Source organism: Thermochaetoides thermophila (assembly GCF_000221225.1).
Source record: "Thermochaetoides thermophila DSM 1495 unplaced genomic scaffold scf7180000011816, whole genome shotgun sequence".
NCBI lineage: Eukaryota > Fungi > Ascomycota > Sordariomycetes > Sordariales > Chaetomiaceae > Thermochaetoides > Thermochaetoides thermophila.
Genome location: NW_006383032.1, coordinates 2766861 through 2785758, shown reverse-complemented (window position 1 = coordinate 2785758; position 18898 = coordinate 2766861). Strand labels below are relative to the sequence as shown.

At 53.9% G+C, this 18898-nt stretch overlaps 4 protein-coding genes across 4 annotated transcripts; 3 read left to right on the top strand and 1 right to left on the bottom strand.

Annotated features, from left to right (window-relative positions):
* Positions 1–2026: 2026 nt before the first annotated feature.
* Positions 2027–3784, top strand: CTHT_0028460 (uncharacterized protein; the record flags this gene model as incomplete). The annotated part of the gene is made up of 1 exon (XM_006693239.1): positions 2027–3784. The coding sequence occupies one exon, from the start codon at positions 2027–2029 to the stop codon at positions 3782–3784; it is 1758 nt and encodes a 585-aa protein (XP_006693302.1).
* A 1075-nt stretch (positions 3785–4859) lies between these two features.
* Positions 4860–7407, bottom strand: CTHT_0028450 (uncharacterized protein; the record flags this gene model as incomplete). The annotated part of the gene is made up of 3 exons (XM_006693238.1): positions 4860–5268; positions 5325–7121; positions 7199–7407. 3 exons carry the CDS (start codon positions 7405–7407, stop codon positions 4860–4862), a joined length of 2415 nt encoding a protein of 804 aa, XP_006693301.1.
* A 632-nt stretch (positions 7408–8039) lies between these two features.
* Positions 8040–8924, top strand: CTHT_0028440 (uncharacterized protein; the record flags this gene model as incomplete). The annotated part of the gene is made up of 1 exon (XM_006693237.1): positions 8040–8924. The coding sequence occupies one exon, from the start codon at positions 8040–8042 to the stop codon at positions 8922–8924; it is 885 nt and encodes a 294-aa protein (XP_006693300.1).
* A 6893-nt stretch (positions 8925–15817) lies between these two features.
* Positions 15818–18206, top strand: CTHT_0028430 (glycogen (starch) synthase-like protein; the record flags this gene model as incomplete). Its single annotated transcript, XM_006693236.1, has 5 exons — positions 15818–15902; positions 15974–16071; positions 16142–16417; positions 16476–18037; positions 18110–18206. 5 exons carry the CDS (start codon positions 15818–15820, stop codon positions 18204–18206), a joined length of 2118 nt encoding a protein of 705 aa, XP_006693299.1.
* Positions 18207–18898: the final 692 nt, after the last annotated feature.

Here is an 18898-nt window from a genome sequence, read left to right as displayed (position 1 = left end):
CTCTGTCACTTCTGCACAGCAGCCGCTCCCTCTGCACGAGGGCTGAAGGCGCTGTTCTGGCACCAGAATCATTCTGGAGATCTCTATAGCGTTTAAGACGACAGTACTCGTCTGTTAACTTTAGATGCCTTGTGATTCTGCGTTCTTGCCGGCATATATTCAATTTAAAATGATCCTGATCAAAACAACCAATTGTCCATTGAGCTGGTCTAAAATTCCACAAGTAATTGAAGCAGGCATCATGTTAACAATATGAAAACGATCTGCGTCATACTGTGTAGCCAAATCCGGTGTGAGATTCATGGTCCCTGGAGCGAGTCCGACAAGATCATCTGTGCGTGGACGACGTCATAGGTATCAATCATTCATCTAGAGACGGTGTAGGTGTCATCGAGTAAAGTAGTCCCAGAGCCTTGGGGCTTGCACCATAAAATTACCTACTTGGCCATTTTGAATGAGCTGAACCCGACGATTAAGTCTGGTCTCAACAACACTCAGACCCCAGAGCCTGACACAATGGAGGGCTTGACAGCGGTTCTCCTAATCCTCCTCAGCATTGTTTGTGCGTGTTCGTCAAGCACTCCAGGCTTCAGTTGACCTTAATCTAACCAGGAGAGACAGTCCCTCCGCTTGCAGTTGTTATAGTGGCAGGCTGCGGAGCCGACTTACTCATCAGTGTTCTCCTTACCCTCTTTCTGTAAGCCCTGAGCAAGACACTCTGCGGACTTTGGATAAATTCTACTGACCAAAATGACCTTCGGCGGGTAGTTGGATTCCCGCAATTCTCCATGCGCTGTACCTCATTTGGGTGTACTACGATCGTCGAGAGAAGTATCGCCAGGGTTACCCACCTGTCGGCCACGCACCGTTTGTCTTCAGCAACAAGATTCAAACTGGAGGAGGGCTAGGTCGGTGGACTACGGTTAGATCTTATGAGTATCCAAGGACCTATTAAGGTCTAGAGACACGGATGATTGTTGGCTCTGGGTCCTGGGATGGAATTCCAACCCAGAAGAGTTCCCAAAGCATCAGATCCTGAGTCTCGTAGCGAAACAAACCAATCGACTATGCTCACGATAGACAAGTGCCATAATATGGGGCAAGGGCTAACTATTAACCCAAGACACAGTAATATGCGATGACAGGGCAAATCCCATACGAACGGAAGGGGGATGGCATTGATAATCAAAAGTTGAATGTTTGATGGGAGGGGCACCAGTAGGCCCGTAAGTGGGGCTCAACAGGACCCCACTTACCCCAGCAGGATGCGGGGCACAGCTTGGCAGACAGCAAAGAAGTTCTCATCGGACCCTTGAAGACGAGCCACGACTGTCTGCAGAACGCAAGTTGCTCTTTATCCAATGGGGCTGTCGGTGAGCTTTGATACCTTCGTCGGCCGGTCGGCCGGTCAGCCAGTCAGAAGCAAACACTTGATATAAAAAACAAATAAGAAACCCTCGCACACTGGCTCGGCAAACGTAGACATGGTGCAAAGTGCGGGCCAGCCCTGGGATTGCATTGCGTATCGCATCTTTCTCGCCAGAGCATTGGGACTGGTCGTGAGACTCTGAGCAGTGAAGTAACTCGATCATTCAATTGGTGCGTCCTCTCTACATGTAGCAGTGACCTTTCCCTAATCAACCTGGGAGCGTACATCAAATCGGGAGAAAATAGTCGCACATGCAAGAGTGGCCGCGCAGCGGCAGATAAGTGGAACACGGCTCTTGATAGTCCATATCCAGATGCCCACGTCAACTCCCCCAAGCTTCAACGCCCAGCCCGTTCTCGCGACTGTCATGCATTCACCCCGCTGATTCTGCTGCTCCCTTGACGCGCGCTACCGCTTCTCGTTGCCTTTCCGGTTGCCCCTGGTGTCGCGCGTCTTCCTCTCGCTCATAGAACGGCGTGCTGGGCGTGCATGGTGCGACCCCTGCCCAACCTCGTCATTCCGTGGGCCTGACCACATCCCGACACTCGACACGCTTTTCCTGTGCATCCAGGCCACACATACACTGCCTCGACGGACATGCCGGATGCACGAGCGGATTCTGCGGCCGCTGTGGCCGCTGCTGCCAACTCAAAGCAGCCTCTCCGGGACCCTTCCCGAGAGCATGATGCCGGCCGCTCCTTATTAGCCCCTGGGCCAGCTGCCCAGGATTCAGGAGGCCTTCTCTCTTCCTCTCCCACTTTCTCAGATTCCCACTCCCCCTTTTCCACCACCTCTGTCATAGCCAGCCAACCGCCGGTTACCGTCGCGGCTTCTTCGACAGGGCCTCAGTCCAAATCGGAGCCTGGTCCCCTCCAGCCGAACCACATCACTCAGAGAGACAGGCCTTCGTCTTCTTCTCTGGCTCCATCGGCCGTTGAGGCTCAACCAGTGCCAGCCTGCAATACCACAGGACAAAAACAAAACAAAAAGGACTCGTCAAGAGACAGTTGCCACTCCAGCCAAGCAGCAACATCAGGCTCCCAGCCTAAAACTTACTCACAGCCCGTCCTGGTCAAAACATATAACGGCCCTCCCACATCCCGGGGATCTCGAGGCGCCCGTTCTCACTACCGCAGCAACAGCCGGGACTTCTCGCGATCCGTCACTCTCCTCTCTTCCTCAGCACCAGGCATAGACGCCCTCGCCGGTCAGCCCGCTCAGCCCACAGTGACTGGTGTCGGTGTCGATGTCAGCAGTACATACAATCGGGTCAGTCTCGACGACGGCGCAGGTGCGAATGCTCGAACAATCAACGACATGTCAGTCTTCTACAGACCGAGAAAGTCCTCCTCCAGCAGCGGGGGTAAGCTCGCCAAGTGGTGGCCGTGGCGTGCCCGCGAGGAGCCGGATGAACCGAGACTCCCTCCCTTAGAGGCGTTCTCTTTCAAGAACTTGTTAGCAGATGCGCAGACCCGCGGAAGCGAGTATGATATCACTGCCGATTTGGATCGTATTGCTGAGATCTGTGCCCGCTCACGGTACTCATTGAGCAATCAGTATGAGGTCCACGTTGCGCCACACGGCTCGGGGGCCTCATTTGTGTCAGGCACGGCCCCGTCAACTACCTCAGCGCCTGTTCGCAGGAAGACGGGACCAAGTCACAGCCGGAGCAGCAGTGCCGGCAGTATAGCGATGAACACAATCCCCTCGGAAGACGAAGGATCCGTTTCGTCCGCCCAGTCCAGGAGAAGAGCCCTTGGCCGGCGCAGGAGCATGGCAATGTGTACTCTGGAGACCATCATGTCCACGAGCCGCTCGTCGGACGAGGATAAGTCCAAGAAGATGTCAGCGTCCGAACTGATCAGCGAAGTCAGGGGAAGAGCAGCACGAAAGGCAGGAGATAGCGGGGCAGTTGAAGGATCGAGCACTCAAGCACCAGACACTGCTCCTCCTTCTAGCAACAAGCTGGCGCGCAAGAAGTCTGCCTCGTTCGCGACGGCCATTATCAATAATAGCAGTGGCAGCAACGAGTCTGTCACAGCCGCAGCTTCCTCGTCCACTCTTCCTAGTGCCGGCGCGGCCTCGCTACACAGCGATCCTGCGCGTCCGCAGACATCGCATAGCTCACTTGGCATTGGCACAACCACTTTCCCTGCACAGCATTCCGATCAAGGACCGGCTACAACAGGACATCACAGCAGTGGCCACGCTAGCGGCGGGCTGGGCTCATGGACCTCCTGGCTTCCATCGTGGAGCGGAACGATGCACACGACAGCTCTGCGCCAAAGGGCCACCGGTATTGGGGCGCAGCCAACTGATGCCGAAGCAAGCTTGAGACAGCTGCTGGCAAGGTAGGAAAGCTTCGTGGTGTAAGCTTCGTCTGTTATAGTGTCTGGTCTCTTGGTCGATATCACCTTTCGGACACCGTCACCCATTCGCAGAGGAGGAACGGCTTAAGCCGTAGATGGTGATCAAAATACCTAGGTACCTTGTCAAAAAAGCTCACCGCCCAGCCCACACCCAGAGCCAGGTGAGGTGGCCGGCTACGAAAACCCTCTTCAGGAACGTCAGGTAGGGAAACAGCGGGTGAAACCCGTCCATGTTTTCTATGCGTTCTTGACTTCATTACATGTTGGCAAGGATCCTTTTAGAGCTTGGGCTCGTTTTTAGTATAGAGCTTGCATGAGTTATGAGGGCGGTCTGGTGCTGATCATTCTTGGATTGGGCCTGGGTCAGGCAGTTTTGCTTGCTTAAGACATATACCCCTCGAGGAGATCGAAGCCTGTCGGTTCTTATCGTCATATAAGCATGCACTTTGTTGTTGGCTTGCATCCCCGGGAGCAACATTAACGATATCTCAAGATCCAGCAGTAGAGTCCTGTCACGGCTTACGGTGAACTATTAGTTTCCCTGAAACACGATAAATAGCCCATAGGTCATATTTCTGCCCTCGACAGGCGTCCCTAAATAAATACATGCCATATCCACCACGCCACGCCAACCCTCCCTCCCTCCCTCTCTCTCCCCCTCATCTCCCTTACAAGTTCCCATCCTCCCATTCCCGAATACTGTCCCCCAAATCCTTGTCTATACATAATAGTTCCCGCCTTACACACAATTTAGGTGATTGATTCTTATGCCCGCCCCAAACGTTCTTCCAATAAGCTGTCTGCCTTTCTTTTCTCCACCTCTAAAGAAGGGGAAAAAGAAATGAGGTTTACCTATTCCTCAGGCTTCCCAAGCTCATTCCATGAGCAAGATGTGTGTAGATGTATGTACAAATACAAGAAAAGTTCTTCGTTCAGCCTTGAGGGGAGGAAAGAAAATGCCACCCGGATCCGGTCAGTGCACCATCCGTGCAAACGAACTCATCTGACCTCAGTTCGAAAAAAAAATCAAGTTGATTCCATTCCACAGCTACATGCTGCCCTCAACCAACCTGCTGCCTTGATGAAGGAGGGGGCGGTGGAGGCGGAGGAGCAACAATCGGCAACCTCTGGCCTTGTGTTTGAGACGAAGAAGCAGCAGTCTGATCAACATGCAACCTCTTCGCCTCCCGCTGTAGAATATCACCCTCACCAATCCCGCCAGCACCACTGCTATCCGGGTTGGGCCGTTTCCTATCGTTGTCCCTGGGTTCGGGCCCAGTGGTAGGAACTGGTTGAGATATCTGAGGTGCTGGTTCACCTTTAGACGATAAAGCCGGGGCCGATTGCCCCGCGGCATGAGCCGCACGCTCTTTCTGTTCCTTCTCCCTTTGCTCGCGCTCCTTCTTTTCTCTCTCGCGACGGAGAGCTTTCGACTCGAGCTCGTGCCACTCGCCGCCAATGTCTTTGAGCCTATTACATAGTTAATGTCTTCCATTAATAAGGGTAACACCAGAACAAGAACATACTCGATAGCCTGCCTAGGAGCCGGCTCCTCTTCAGTGAAGTACGCATGCTGCAGGACATCAGCCGCAGAGGGACGCTTCGCCGGATCGTAGCGGAACATCCACTTGAGCAGTTCGAACGCCGCAGGGGTGACCAGGTCCTTGTACTTTTGCTCAAAAACGTTGGGGCGGCGATATGTCGGGCGCAGCAACTCGAACCAGGGCATCTCGACAATGTTCGGCCAGTCATTCTTGGTCGGGGTACCCAGAACGGAGTAGATCTTGTCAAGCTGGTTGATTTCGCTGCCGTCGCCAGGGAAGATGGCTCGCTTGGTGAATATCTCCACTAGCACGCACGCTGCGCTCCAAATGTCGACTGCTGGACCGTATTGAGTCTCACCAAGCAGCAGCTCTGGCGAGCGGTACCAGATGGTGATGACACGGTTGGTGTAGTCGAGCTGGTGGTGCTTAGCATAGAAGCGTGCCAGACCAAAATCAGCAAGCTTGAGGATACCCTCATTGCTGACCAGGATGTTTGCGGCCTTGATGTCGCGGTGCAGGACACCCCTGGTATGCAGGTAGTCAAGACCCTCGAAGAGCTGTTGTGCCAAATGCTTCTTATGGCATGGCTCCAACTGGTATGTCGGATGATTGAGGAGACCCGTCAGATCATGGGACAGGTACTCGAATACCATGTAGCATTCATTATTCTCAACCATGACCTCCAAAAGCTTGACCACGTTCTTGTGGCTAAGCGAGCTGAGCAGCTTGATCTCACGAACCGCGGTGACAGGGAAGCCATCCCTTTCGCCCTCCATCCGGATTCTCTTCAAAGCCACGAGCTTCTTAGTGTAGACATTCATGGCTTTGAAGACCTTGCCGTATGTACCCGAGCCAACAACCGACTCATTGCCTGGTTTCCGGAAGAAGACGGATTTGGAAGCAGCCAAGTCAGGAGGAAGCTTAGGCTTCTCCTTTAGTCGCTTCACGATCTTCTTCACCTTGCGCGTCTTTGGTGTCGTATCGGGCGGCGGTCTTGCGGGCTCCGGGGGTCTCCTATCAGTCATGGCGCTCGGACCAGTGGGGATACCGGGACGTGGTCGTGCAGAAGCCGGCTCTGTTGGAGCATTCTTCGGAAAGCCCCGGTCTCGGTCCATTCTCAGTAGAGGAGGCGGGGGTTTCTGTGCTACTGGTTTCTGAGGAGGCTCGCGAGGTGTCGGAGCAGCATTGAACTTTGATGAGATTTCAGGCCTTGGGCTCGCCACTGGCGGTTTCACCGCATTCTTCATGCTAAAACTAAACTTATTAGAAGTCTGTGACTGCGGCCCCGTGGGAGGTGGCCGGGCAGGAGGTGGCATCTTGTCATTCTTTTGTTGCTCCTCCTTTGCGTTTGCGTCTTCGACCTGCAGCTCTTTCGGAGGTCTGAACGGGTTGTCGTCGCTATCTTTCATCTCCACATCGCCCTGACTGGCCGGCTGTTCTAGCCTGGCAGCAGAGGATGGCTCGGGAGCAGCATGTGCCGCCTCAGGGGCTTCACCTTGGCCATGTTGGCCGCGGCCATTAGTCGGTTGTGGCTGCCACTGCGTGCTCTTAAACCCGCTTCTAAACCCTCCGCGAGGGGGCGAGAACTGATTGCCCCGGAATGGACCCGGCGCCCCCCTGCCATTGCCACGGTAAGGTCCTGTGGGAGAGTATTGAGCCGAAGGCCCAGTTGGAGGATAGGGAGGGGAGTGGGCGGGAACTTGATGATAGATTCCCTGAGGGCCAGCTGGTGGTGCGAAGTTGTTATGAGGAGGTGGATAAGGAGATGCATATTGGCTTCTGTAATGTCAGCCTATGAAAACAGTCTGATTTTCGCATATGAGAGCATAAGGGGAAAAAAAAAAAAAAAAACTCACCCTTGTGGGGAATATTGTGGCTGAGGGTTCCAACCACGACCGCCGCCACCATATGGTGAATGAGCTGTCGGGGAGCCATGGAATGAGGAGACGGGAGTGCCATGTCCCGACGACGGCCCATAGCCGCGTCCATCATATGGTCCCTTTGGTGGATATCCGTGCTGCAATTGGGGGTTGAAGCCACCGCGGAAGCCTCCCCTTGCTGACATGTTCACTTCGACACCACTTGCACCAGACACAGGCTCGGCCTTCCTGGACGAGCGGGACTCGTCGCGGCCTCTACCTCTCTTGGTAGACCTGGCAGAGGGCCTGTCCCGCGGGGAATCGGGATGAGGTTGTTCCTGTGAAGCACTTGGCCCAGGGCTGTGTCTTCGACGCGAACCTACGTCAGACGACGTCGGCGGTCGGCTGCTGGAGGCCTGGGGGCTCCGAGGAGCACGGGGACGTGATTTGGACCGGCGTCTAGATTCAGGATCTAGGGATCTGTCCCGATGCTTCGACTTGCTCCTGTGACGAGAACGCTCTTTCTGCTCTGTTGATGCGGGCTGGCGGTCGTCACCCGGCGAACGAGACCTGCGGCGACGGGAATGGCTCCGAGACTTTGAACGGCCTCCTCGAGCCTTGGAACGCCGCCTTCGAGAGGATGAACGACCGTGACGGGAAGGGACAGACTGATCACGACGAGTCTTTGACTCAGGGGGCCCAGATTGTTCTCCCTTATCTCCCTTGTCGCTCTTCTCTAGTCGTGATGGGCTAGGCTCTGAACGGGGTTTCTTTTGCCGCGACTGCTCGCCAGAAGACGGGCTCGGGCTCCGTCGACGCTTGCTAGGGGGCGATCGTGATGATGCACGAGGTCGAGAATGTTCCCGATGGTCCCGAACGTCCTTCTTTCGTTCAGCCGAGCGAGATGCCCGGCGCCCACGATGGGCAGAGTGATCACGCCGACGATGTGAATTGGGAGACCGAGAACGGTCTCGACGGCCGCGGCGATCGTCGGCACTACGGGAACGGTCGTGGCGCCGATGGGAATGGTGTGAGCTCTGCTGAGTCTGCTGAGATGGCTCGGCAGGCCGGTCGTTCGGAGCCGGAGCAGCTACGGCTGCCTCTGCAGCCGTCGATGCTGGAGGAGGGGGGGTCGACCGCAAGTGGTGGTGATGCTTGCGGTCTCGATCGCGGTCGCGGTCACGTTCCCTGTCCCGGTCACGTTCCCGATCCCTGTCTCGATCCCGGTCTCTGTCGCGGTCTCTGTCGCGGTCTCTGCCTCTATCTCGATCTCGACCTCGCTCGTGCTCACGTTCTCGTTCTCGTTCCCGGTCTCGAGCCCGCTCGCGGTCGCGGTCGCGATCACGCTCTCGTTCACGATCTCTGTCTCGATCGCGGCCCCGGCCCCGATCTCGCTCTCTCTCTCTGTCCCTGTCCCGGTCTCGCTCCTTGTCTCTGTCTCTATCTCTCTCCCGGTCGCGGTCCTTTTCGCGGTCTCTCTCACGGTCCCTTTCCCTGTCTCTGTCCCGGTCTCTGTCTCTATTTCTATCTCTGTCACGGTCCCGGTCACGATCTCTGTCCCTGTCTCGTTCTCTGTCTCTATCTCGATCTCGTTCTCGCTCTCTGTCTCGCTCACGGTCAGCCCTGTCTCGCGCACGATCTCGATCTCGCTCTCGGTGGGCGTCGGGAGATCGATTCACGGCAACAGCAGGAGCAGCAGGCGAGGGGGATCTATGTAAAGTAGTCATGCCGAGGTCATTCCTGTCCCGGCTGTAGCGATAGGTGTCGTTGTGGGCGTGGATGCCATTTGGTGATGCAGCGTCGTGGCAGCGTCGATGTTGTGCTGAGTCGTCCATTACAAAAAGGAATCGAGCGTCCGTCGACTTTTGCGTTTTGGGAGCCGGGGTGGTCAAGGCGGCGGCCTGGGTTCCAGTTGCCGAGCTGGGTGCCAGTGACAGGGGGGTGAGCCCCCGCTGAGAGCGTGCTGCAAGCCTGGGCTCAATGCTGCCACTGGCTTGTCTTCTGGGCTGCCCGGCCTGTCTGCTAGGGTCCAGTGGCCTGCAGGCTGCGTGCAGTGACGCTGCGAGCCTTGTGACCTTTTTCTTGGCGCGCGAGTCCGCGGTGCGCTGGTAAGCCACGCAGTCCGCGAGCACGCAACAACCTGGGTTCCGGACGCCTCGTCCCTATTATTTAGCGCGAGGAGTTGGCTCTCTCTCTCAATGCAGTCAGCCTGCTTTGCCCAAGACCACTCTGTGTGTTTTGTATCAAGGTGAGGTGGCCGTCTGGTCGTGGGCAATGGCATTCATATGCACCTCAATCTGAAGTCCTAGGCGGGGCACCTTCAAAACGCTCAACCCGACTTCCAGGCAACTGCCGAAGAGCACAGGGCTGGACGAAAGTAAAAGCAAGAAAAAAAAAGGTGTGCTCAAGGTCGTCAAAAGCGGGCCGCTTGGACGCCGCGTGTAGGAAAGAATCAGAGAGGCCCGCGAACCACTCTCAACGGAACGCAAGCTTCCTTGCTAATGCTGTCCGATGGCTGCCAACCACACCTCCCCCGGTCAGAATCAACCTGCGAAGTCCCGAATAGTCTGTCAGTCAACCACCTCGTTAGTCTCCTCTGCCACCTGCTCATACCCTGAGAGACTTTGACAACATGACGATAGCGAATATCAAGACCAAAAGCCCCCCGTCTTGTCCCTAGGAAAGCGTGGAAGCTGTAGCAGGTCTGCGCTTGACAGGGTCAAGTGGCCAAAGTCTCAAACTGGTCTGACTGTCCGTTGGTGTGTACGCTTGCTGTGATTGTTGGGCAGCTCCTGTACTTTCAATGTGCAATAAGTAAGTCCCTCCATCAAACTTGCGAAATATCTCCCAGTCTGTCCGAGAGTTAATGTAGGCTGCTAGCTTGCTGAGACATAGCGTTGGCTTTGCGAAGGAAACCCGCAGTCAAAAGAGAACCGCCACCACGCAGCCCACAGCCTCGTGGGCGGCAGGCTGAAGTTGGATCCCGTTCCGCTCCATCCCACTGTCTTTTGTTTTGTCGTCCACCACTTGAATCCCGCCAGAGTTTCGAAAGCAGTCGCTCACCAATCGTAACAAACGACCTAGCAGCCCCGTCTCCTGAGTAGCCGCCGGCCGCTTCCATGGATAATAGCTCTGTAAACCTAGACTTGTGTGTATCCTAATCACACACATGCCACAGGTTTACGGTCACTTGTATCCAAATAGAGATCACTACCATACGATGATATGTTTTACGAGTGCACTCAGACCTTGCAATGTCCATCTCTGAATGGTCCTTGGCCATAGCTCCCCATCAAAGGCAGTGTCACCCCTCGTTTCTCAACGAAGGGAGTTCGTTGATAACTTCCATAGGAGCTCTCTTCTGTATTGCCGTAGGAGAAACAAGAGAGGGGGCGGCAAGATGCTCAGATCGTTATAGGTCGCAAAAAGCAGGAGATGATGTTGCCGAAGACTGTCTCAGCCAAGCAGAAGCAAATGAGCCCGGCAGATTCGGCGACGTGGTGCCGGAGCAAAGTAGAAGACAGTTCAGATGGCTTCTGCGATTAAAGCTGGGCGAGTACTCATAGGGTTGTCGACGATAGTTGTTTAATGCGTAGCAAGCAGTAGCAGCAGTGTAAGAAGCCGAACCAACTGCAGAGGAACGAGGCACAAACATGTAGTTGTTCCTCCGAAGCCCTGAAGCCAACCTCCTACCCTAACATCTCCTGTAGCTGTATGTTGTTCCTATTCCACGCTTGCCAGGACAATTCACTGACAATGAAGAATCGACATGTCGCCAAGTGGAATATTGATCCTGTCTGAAAATACCCAGTTCTGTTGATGCTGCGACGAGCTTGGTGCTGTCAAGAGTCGGTCGAACAGCGAGCGGGTCACCATTTCATGTAGGTGCAAGCGGATACTGCTCGCAACGGCCGCCCTCCGAAATTGCATGTAAAGCCAAGTATTGCTCCCGCATACCTTGGTCCTGTTGGTACAGCCAACATAACTTAAGGAATGGTTGACGAGAATGCTGTAAGAGTCAGTGATACCGACGGGAAGTTGGCATCAAGGCGATCGCAGCGAATGCTTTCTGGCCAAGTTGTTCAATGAAACAGCTTCGTCCGGCCTCTGCAAAGTCGTCATGTCGGTCCGAAAATGGGTCTGGGGTTGGAGAGATGGACTTCGCAGAAAGCCGATGCAGACAGACAGCATGCAAAACGGCAGCTTTCCGCTGCGCTGATTAAGTCGTCGAGGTGGCTTTCCGAGACATAACCGACAGCTTATATTTGCCCAAAGGGCATCATCATGAAACTTGTCTAGCAGCACCACGCCGTGATCTAGTTAAATGAGCCTGTAGGTAGAAAGAGGGGTGTAGGGAAAGGGGCGATGTTGGGAGAGGTTGCAATGATCCAGCAAGCTGTAGGGTTGCTGCAAACTACCCGGCAGCAGACCTAACACCAGTGGTTCTTGGAATGCCGGGGTGCTTTTTTTGGGGGGAGGTGCGCACGGACCATCTGCTTAGCGACGCTACGGAGAACGAGACTGACCAATTTGAAACTTCGCGACATCCGCTTGTTCCAGAACTACAATACCCAAGACAGGAATGACAGAGGTGTTTCTTTGATCACTTCAACTTGAATTATGATTTTTGGTGATTGTCACCTTGTATAATTCATACAGATACCAATTTCTACATAAATTACTTTATTGAAGGTTTCTTTCCCTCTATCCTCGATTTCTGCTTTTTATCGAAGATCGTAATGTTCAGACCACGTACAACCTAGCTGTTTACTATTTCTCCATCTCAGCCTTCAGTCAAAAACGTATCTTGTAGACGAGATCCGTTTATAAGTATTTACGACTGGACTTCTTGTATCGGAATTATCACCCTGAATTGTGGACAGTTTACTTACTCAACAGTTACGGAAATTTGGTTCAGTAACAATTGGCAAAGAGATCACTGCAGATATCATCGAGGATGCCTACCTGCCTTATAAATGCTTTTGGTCCTTGTACAAACGCCAGCCTACAGGAAATGATATATAAGCTGCTCACCAGATGGCCACATGATCCTGCATGAGTTGGTGGAAGAAATGCTTGTAGGGGCTCTCCAGGTTAAGCCACCACCTTAGTGGACTCTCAATGCCCCCCCCCATCACCGTATCCCCCCCATCACCATGAAGCTGAGCAAAACCGTGTGCTTCACAAGGATATTCATTCATTCAGCAACAATGATGGAGCATGTGGAAGATTCAGATCACAAAATATCTGTTCAGGAGTCTTGCCTTTATTGAGTTTCCGATCAACGAGGCACTTGAGCAGCAGAGCAGTTACAGACACCAGTTCACTTATCCTCGCCATCAACCATTCGGTGTCGCCCATCAGATAGGATTGCACGATGGCTTGGTGCAAAAGTCCAGACCAATTGTGATACATGGATTTTGAATCAAACAAGAACGCAAATTTGTTCTTCCCTTAATTCGTATTTCCATTGTTGTCATTGGGGCTGTTGTTCTGGCAGAAGTCCCCATTGTTGTTGTTCCCACCACATTTTTGCCTGTTGTTAAACCTCTTATCTTGGACATTGAAGCTTTGGGTATCTTTCATCTCAACGTCGCTATCACCATCACACTGCTGACGCGTATAGTGATCTTACCAGCCACCACCATGCCCCCCGCGGTTGTTATTGAACTCAACCCTTCTAGCTTCAGCCGTACTTTGCGTGATTCTGTTCATGGTAGACTAGGTTAGTCAGCTGAGATCTGGGAAATTGAAAATGGTTCTCCTACCCGAGACGCTGGCAGCAATATATCACCATATGCTTGGAGTGAAGCACTTGTCAGCTTTGGCAAGTGTGCCAAAACCTGTGGGATGGGGGCTTAGATACCACATGTAGTTCATCTCTCTGATTGTCGAACAACTCTTCACAAAGAAATTGTTCCCAACAAAGAACTGCAGACCGAAGAATGCCGAGATATCACAGTGGTTTTCCAATGGACTGTCCTTTGTTGAAACCCCTTGAACTTGGGGACATTGCCCTTGTGACTCGCCGGCCGAGACTGTCCTCCTAGAAAATAGTGTTGTCAGGTCTTTACGTTGGTTGATGGAACCTTCCACGTAATCTTCAAAGTAAACACTTTCTGAGCCTGTCATATGTAACTGCGATGTGAGAGCCCATGACCACCACAAACTGCGTCCCCATCAGCGGCCAGGTTCTTTGTGGCTTCTTTGCACCCTTCCAGTTTGAACCCGAGGAGGTTGATAGGTGCGCACTGATCGTCGAGCAACCATCCGCATTCCTGAATCCCAAGGCACACAAAGATAGGGAGAAGGGAACTGGACGATGTCCCCGACGCATCTCCTGGAAGGACTAACAACTCAAGCATACCAGCCAAGCTCCTGTTCACCTGCCCGACATGCAACATTCATGCCGACCCAGGTATTATTGGGCATCCTTCCTCGAATCCAGGCGCCTAAGCTAGCTTCCATCGAGCTCTCAAGCTTAAGGTAAGGTACCGATGGACCCATGGGCCCCGCCAATGTCTACTGTTAGACCCTGCCGATCTCGGACGATCTGCAGATCGTCAACAATTCGTGGGCATTTTGTCGGCGGGAAGCTGCCTTAGGCTGGTGGCTGCGAGCTCGAGATGCATATTCCTGCAGCAGCGTAGAAGCATTGTTGTTGAACATGTTGTTGCATCAGTAGCTCGGCTGATGAGCCCGATTATGCACAGAAAAGATGGACGCCCAACGCTAGATGCTGAGCTCTCTCTATGGGGCACCCAACGTGCTCCATCGTCTCCCGCTGTATGGCTGTCTGGCCGGGCCATCCAGCCTCTAGCTTCTTGTCCAGCGGCCCTTGGACTTTGTGAAGTGGATGACGCATGGCGGGGTTGGTGGGGCTTATCTCAGCCCCGCTCCCCTGGCGAACTGGCCCCTGCGGCTCGGTACGGCAGGTCAAAGTTGCACAAGTCGTGCAGATGGCACTTGAGGTTGGGGCCTGTCAAAAAACGTCAGGTCTCAATTATTGGCAAGACCTAGCAAGCCTTGCCGCAGTTGCCGGACGCTCGAGACCCAAGTTTACGGAATGCGATTGTGCTGCGTCGAATTAGAGAGCTTATCTGCCCTTTTTCCGGTTGGGTGGCAAACAAACGGCTGCAAGTCATATCGAACTGCTGGGAAAACGAGCGAGACGTTGCCTCACGGCGACGCTCAGGCTTACGATATGGCGCGAGAAATTAAGATAATCGCCCGTCGAGAGCAGAGATTAGATAGAAGGTTTGTATGGAGTACGGGGTTAGAACAGGGTCTGGAAGATTCGCAGCTCTGGTGTTGTGTCTGGAGCGCCGACAGCCGTACTCGGGCATTCAGAGAAGGCTGGCCAGGTTTCACAACGCAAGTTGTACTGTCCTGCCCTGGGCGTCTCTGTCCAGGCTGTCCTGCTGCGGTCGCCTTCAGTGTCTGGGCATGGTGAGAGAGGCAGGAACTCAAGGCATGGATGCCTCCGCTTGACGCCATGGAAGCCCGGGCAAGCAGTTGCTTTCCCAGCCTGGCAAGCAGCAAGTTCCATGCCGATCGATGGAAGCTCCCCGCCTTCAGGTTGCCGTGCCTCCCGGTTCCAGGTTCGTTGTGCTCCCCTCATCACTCCATTGGCACCCCGCTTCTCGCAGCTCCGGACTAGCCTTCGACCACTGATGGCCGGTCGCTGACCCGTTAGACGGGACTCGGGAAGTCGGAGCGTACGTAACATCGCAGTTGGGCAGCTACTGGAGACACCTAGCTCGCAGTAAGTACATCCATGTTTGATCCATCCGGCCATCAAGCGTCCATTAGATCCATTAGGTGCTCGGGCGTAATGCGCAGGTGTATGTGGTGTACCGTATCGTACGAACGAACTTGTGTAGCTTAGCTGTCCTGGTCCTGCCGATAGGTGATGCAATGGATGGCATGTGGAAAGGCTGGGCATATGCAAAACGATTGTGAGCCAACAAGTGTTCAAGTTAGACATCGACCTGAGCCTGCGGCAAACGCCTCCCCCTTTCGCCTCGCCAACGTCGTTTTCTTCTCGACACCCTGCAGTTTTAGCTTAGAAGTTAGGTGACGGTCTTTTTTTTCCCCAACGGCCGTGCTGTGCCGCGCGACAGACTAAGCCTCTCACCAGCTGTCGCGATCCGACGTCACCCAACCCTCACGTCTCCTCCCGTCGCCTCTCGTGCATCCCGTCCCTCCGTCCCTGCCCAACCGCTCCAGGATTCTAGCTCCAGCTGCTGCTGCGTCAGATAAGACTCGGCTCGCCCCAGCAAATTTGTTCTCAAGCATTCCCAGCATTCCTGTAAAAAAAAAAAAACCTTCTCTCACCAAAGGGTGGGTGCCTCTCGACGATCCGGGGCCTTTTCTTCAATTCCCATTTACTTCCCAGTTTCCGTCGCGTAAGCTCTCGGCTCTACTCCAACTTTTGTACTGGGCCGCGATCCACTACAACTACCACGCCTTCTAGACCCCGCCATCTAGAAATCTGGCCACTGAGCCCTCCAGGCCTGCCCGTCAATCTATCTACGCTAGCGGATATTTCACGTCCAGAACACCTGCAGTTGTCTTCCGTTCTCATCTCATCAATTCGCAGAAAGCTAAGTCACAATGGCAAGCGGAGAGTCAGAACGCGAAGGTCGCGACGTGCGGAATCACATCCTCTTTGAGATCTCCACCGAGGTCGCCCATCGAGGTACGTATGCTCAAGTGTCCTTCGCGGTGTGCTCCTGGTACGTTCGAAGCAGGAGACTGACAATCGGGCAGTTGGTGGCATTTACTCAGTCATCAAATCCAAGGCGCCAGTGACCACAGCAGAGTATGGCGACCGCTACACCCTCCTTGGTCCCCTCAACCACCAGTCGGTATGTTGCGATCATTAGCCTCTTGTTTAAAGGGCAACTCGGATGAAAATGGCTGACTCTTGTTCTCCAGGCGGCTGTTGAGGTCGAGACCATTGAGCCGACCGTCCCGGAGCTTGCTGAGACCATCCAAGCGATGAGGGATCGCGGCATTGGCATAGTCTATGGCCGTTGGCTGGTTGAGGGCGCACCAAGAGTGCTCCTTTTCGACACCAAGACTGCCTACAATTACCTGAACGAGTGGAAGGCCGATCTCTGGAACGTTGCTTCCATCCCTTCTCCCGACAACGACGAGGAAACTAATGAGGCCATCGTCTTCGGTTATCTCGTTGCTTGGTTCCTTGGAGAGGTCAGTATCTGGTTTCAATGAAGCCCCGAGCTGAAATTAGCCGGTTTTGTTAACACAGCTGCAGTTCGTCTGCCATGAGAAGAAGAGGGCAGTCATTGCGCACTTCCACGAGTGGCTTGCCGGTGTTGCGCTGCCTCTGATCAGGAAGCGTGCCATTGATGTGACCACCATCTTCACAACTCATGCAACACTGCTGGGTCGGTATCTGTGCGCCGGCTCTGTCGACTTCTACAACAACCTGCAATACTTCGACGTTGATGCTGAGGCCGGCAAGCGCGGTATCTACCACAGGTACTGCATCGAGAGGGCGGCGGCCCACACGTGTGACGTCTTCACCACCGTCTCCCACATCACTGCCTATGAAAGCGAGCACCTGCTCAAGCGCAAGCCTGACGGTGTCTTGCCTAACGGGCTGAATGTCACCAAATTTGCCGCTGTCCACGAGTTCCAGAACCTGCACCAGAAGTCCAAGGAGAAGATCCACGACTTCGTTCGCGGCCACTTCTACGGCCACTACGACTTCGATCCAGAGAACACGCTCTACTTCTTCACGGCAGGCCGCTATGAGTTCCGCAATAAGGGTGTCGACATGTTCATTGAGTCCCTTGCTCGCCTAAATCACCGGCTCAAGACCTCCAACAGCAAGATGACCGTTGTTGCTTTCATCATCATGCCCGCTCAGACACACTCGCTGACGGTCGAGGCTCTGAAGGGCCAGGCTGTCATCAAGTCCCTTCGGGATACTGTGGACACAATTGAGAAGAATATCGGTCGTCGCATCTTCGAGCGGTCCCTGAAGTGGAAGGAGGGCGATCCCATGCCGGATGATAAGGAACTTCTCTCGAGCCAGGATCGTGTGCTGCTGCGCAGGCGTCTGTTCGCCATGAAGAGGCACGGGCTGCCGCCAATTGTCACACACAACATGGTTAATGACCATGACGACCCGATCCTGAACCAGATCCGCAGAGTACAGCTGTTCAACCATCCCAGCGACCGCGTCAAGGTTATCTTCCATCCCGAGTTCCTGAACTCGTCCAGCCCGATCCTGCCGCTCGATTATGACGACTTTGTCCGCGGTACTCACCTCGGCGTCTTCGCGTCCTACTATGAGCCGTGGGGCTACACACCGGCTGAATGCACTGTCATGGGTGTTCCCAGCATCACCACCAACCTTTCTGGTTTCGGCTGCTACATGGAAGAGCTGATCGAGAATTCGAGCGACTATGGCATCTACATCGTCGATCGTCGTACCAAGGGTGTCGAAGATTCGGTCAATCAGCTTACCCAGTACATGTTTGAGTTCACGCAGAAGAGCCGCCGTCAGCGCATCAACCAGCGCAACCGGACTGAGCGTCTGAGTGACCTTCTTGACTGGAAGCGCATGGGTCTCGAGTACGTCAAAGCTCGTCAGCTGGCCCTCAGGAGGGCTTATCCGAACTCGTTCGTTGGTGACGAGGAGGAGGACTTCATCCCGGGTGTCGAGCAGAAGATCTCGCGGCCATTCTCGGTGCCTGGCTCTCCTAGGGATAGGACCGGCATGATGACCCCCGGTGACTTTGCCAGTCTCCAGGAGGGTCGTGAGGGCCTGAACACCGAGGATTATGTTGCTTGGAAGCTCCCGTAAGTGCCGAGTCTCCTTGCTTACTAATTTTGCAAGTACAACCAACACATGACTAACCGGACGCTTCATAGTGAGGAAGAAGACCCCTATGAGTACCCGTTCCCGCTCACGCTACGGACGAAGCGTGCTGGTGGGAGCCCCAACGGCAGCAGCCACAACGGAAACTAAATAATCGGTGACTACCAGATGTCTATATACCAGACATAAAGGTTAGGCTCGCGCCTGAAGAGTCTGCGAAATCGTGTTTGCGGTTTCCAGAATGGCTTCCTCACCGAAGAAAAGCATTGTTTCTCTTTTCTTTTGACTTGTCCTCTTTCACAAAGTACCTTGTATATTCCACTCATGGGCATTGGCATAATCCGAAAAGGAAGGCTTGCATGATTTATGGACTGAAGAAAAAAAAACAGCACAACAGAACTCTCTAGGATTTTGGTCAAGGGTGGTAGGGAGGCATGTTGTCGTTGTACTTAGTGTAGGCCTGGCAGGCATGAATCAAAGTCGAATGTTTGTTCTGGGAGCTTATGTGGCTTAGGGAAATCTGCGCGATGATGGGGCTGATGGTTTTCTTGTTGTTGAACAGCTGAATTTTGCCTCAAGGAGCTTGCGTGTGCTAAGACCTGAGGTTGAATCTCTCGCAGTTGCATTGTTGTCTCCCCCCACGGTAAACCCGACCCCTAGTTTTTATATCCAGGCTGGTGCGGCTTGTTCGACGGATTCGGGGAACGTTAGTTAGAACAAAGGGCAGCCTCACTGAAGTTAGGCTAAGCACAGCAGCACAGCAACAAAGTCCTTCCCCAAAATGGTAGAAACCTAGTCTGGCGGTGGCCTCTTTTAGGAAGAGCTGAGGGCAATTGCCCTGC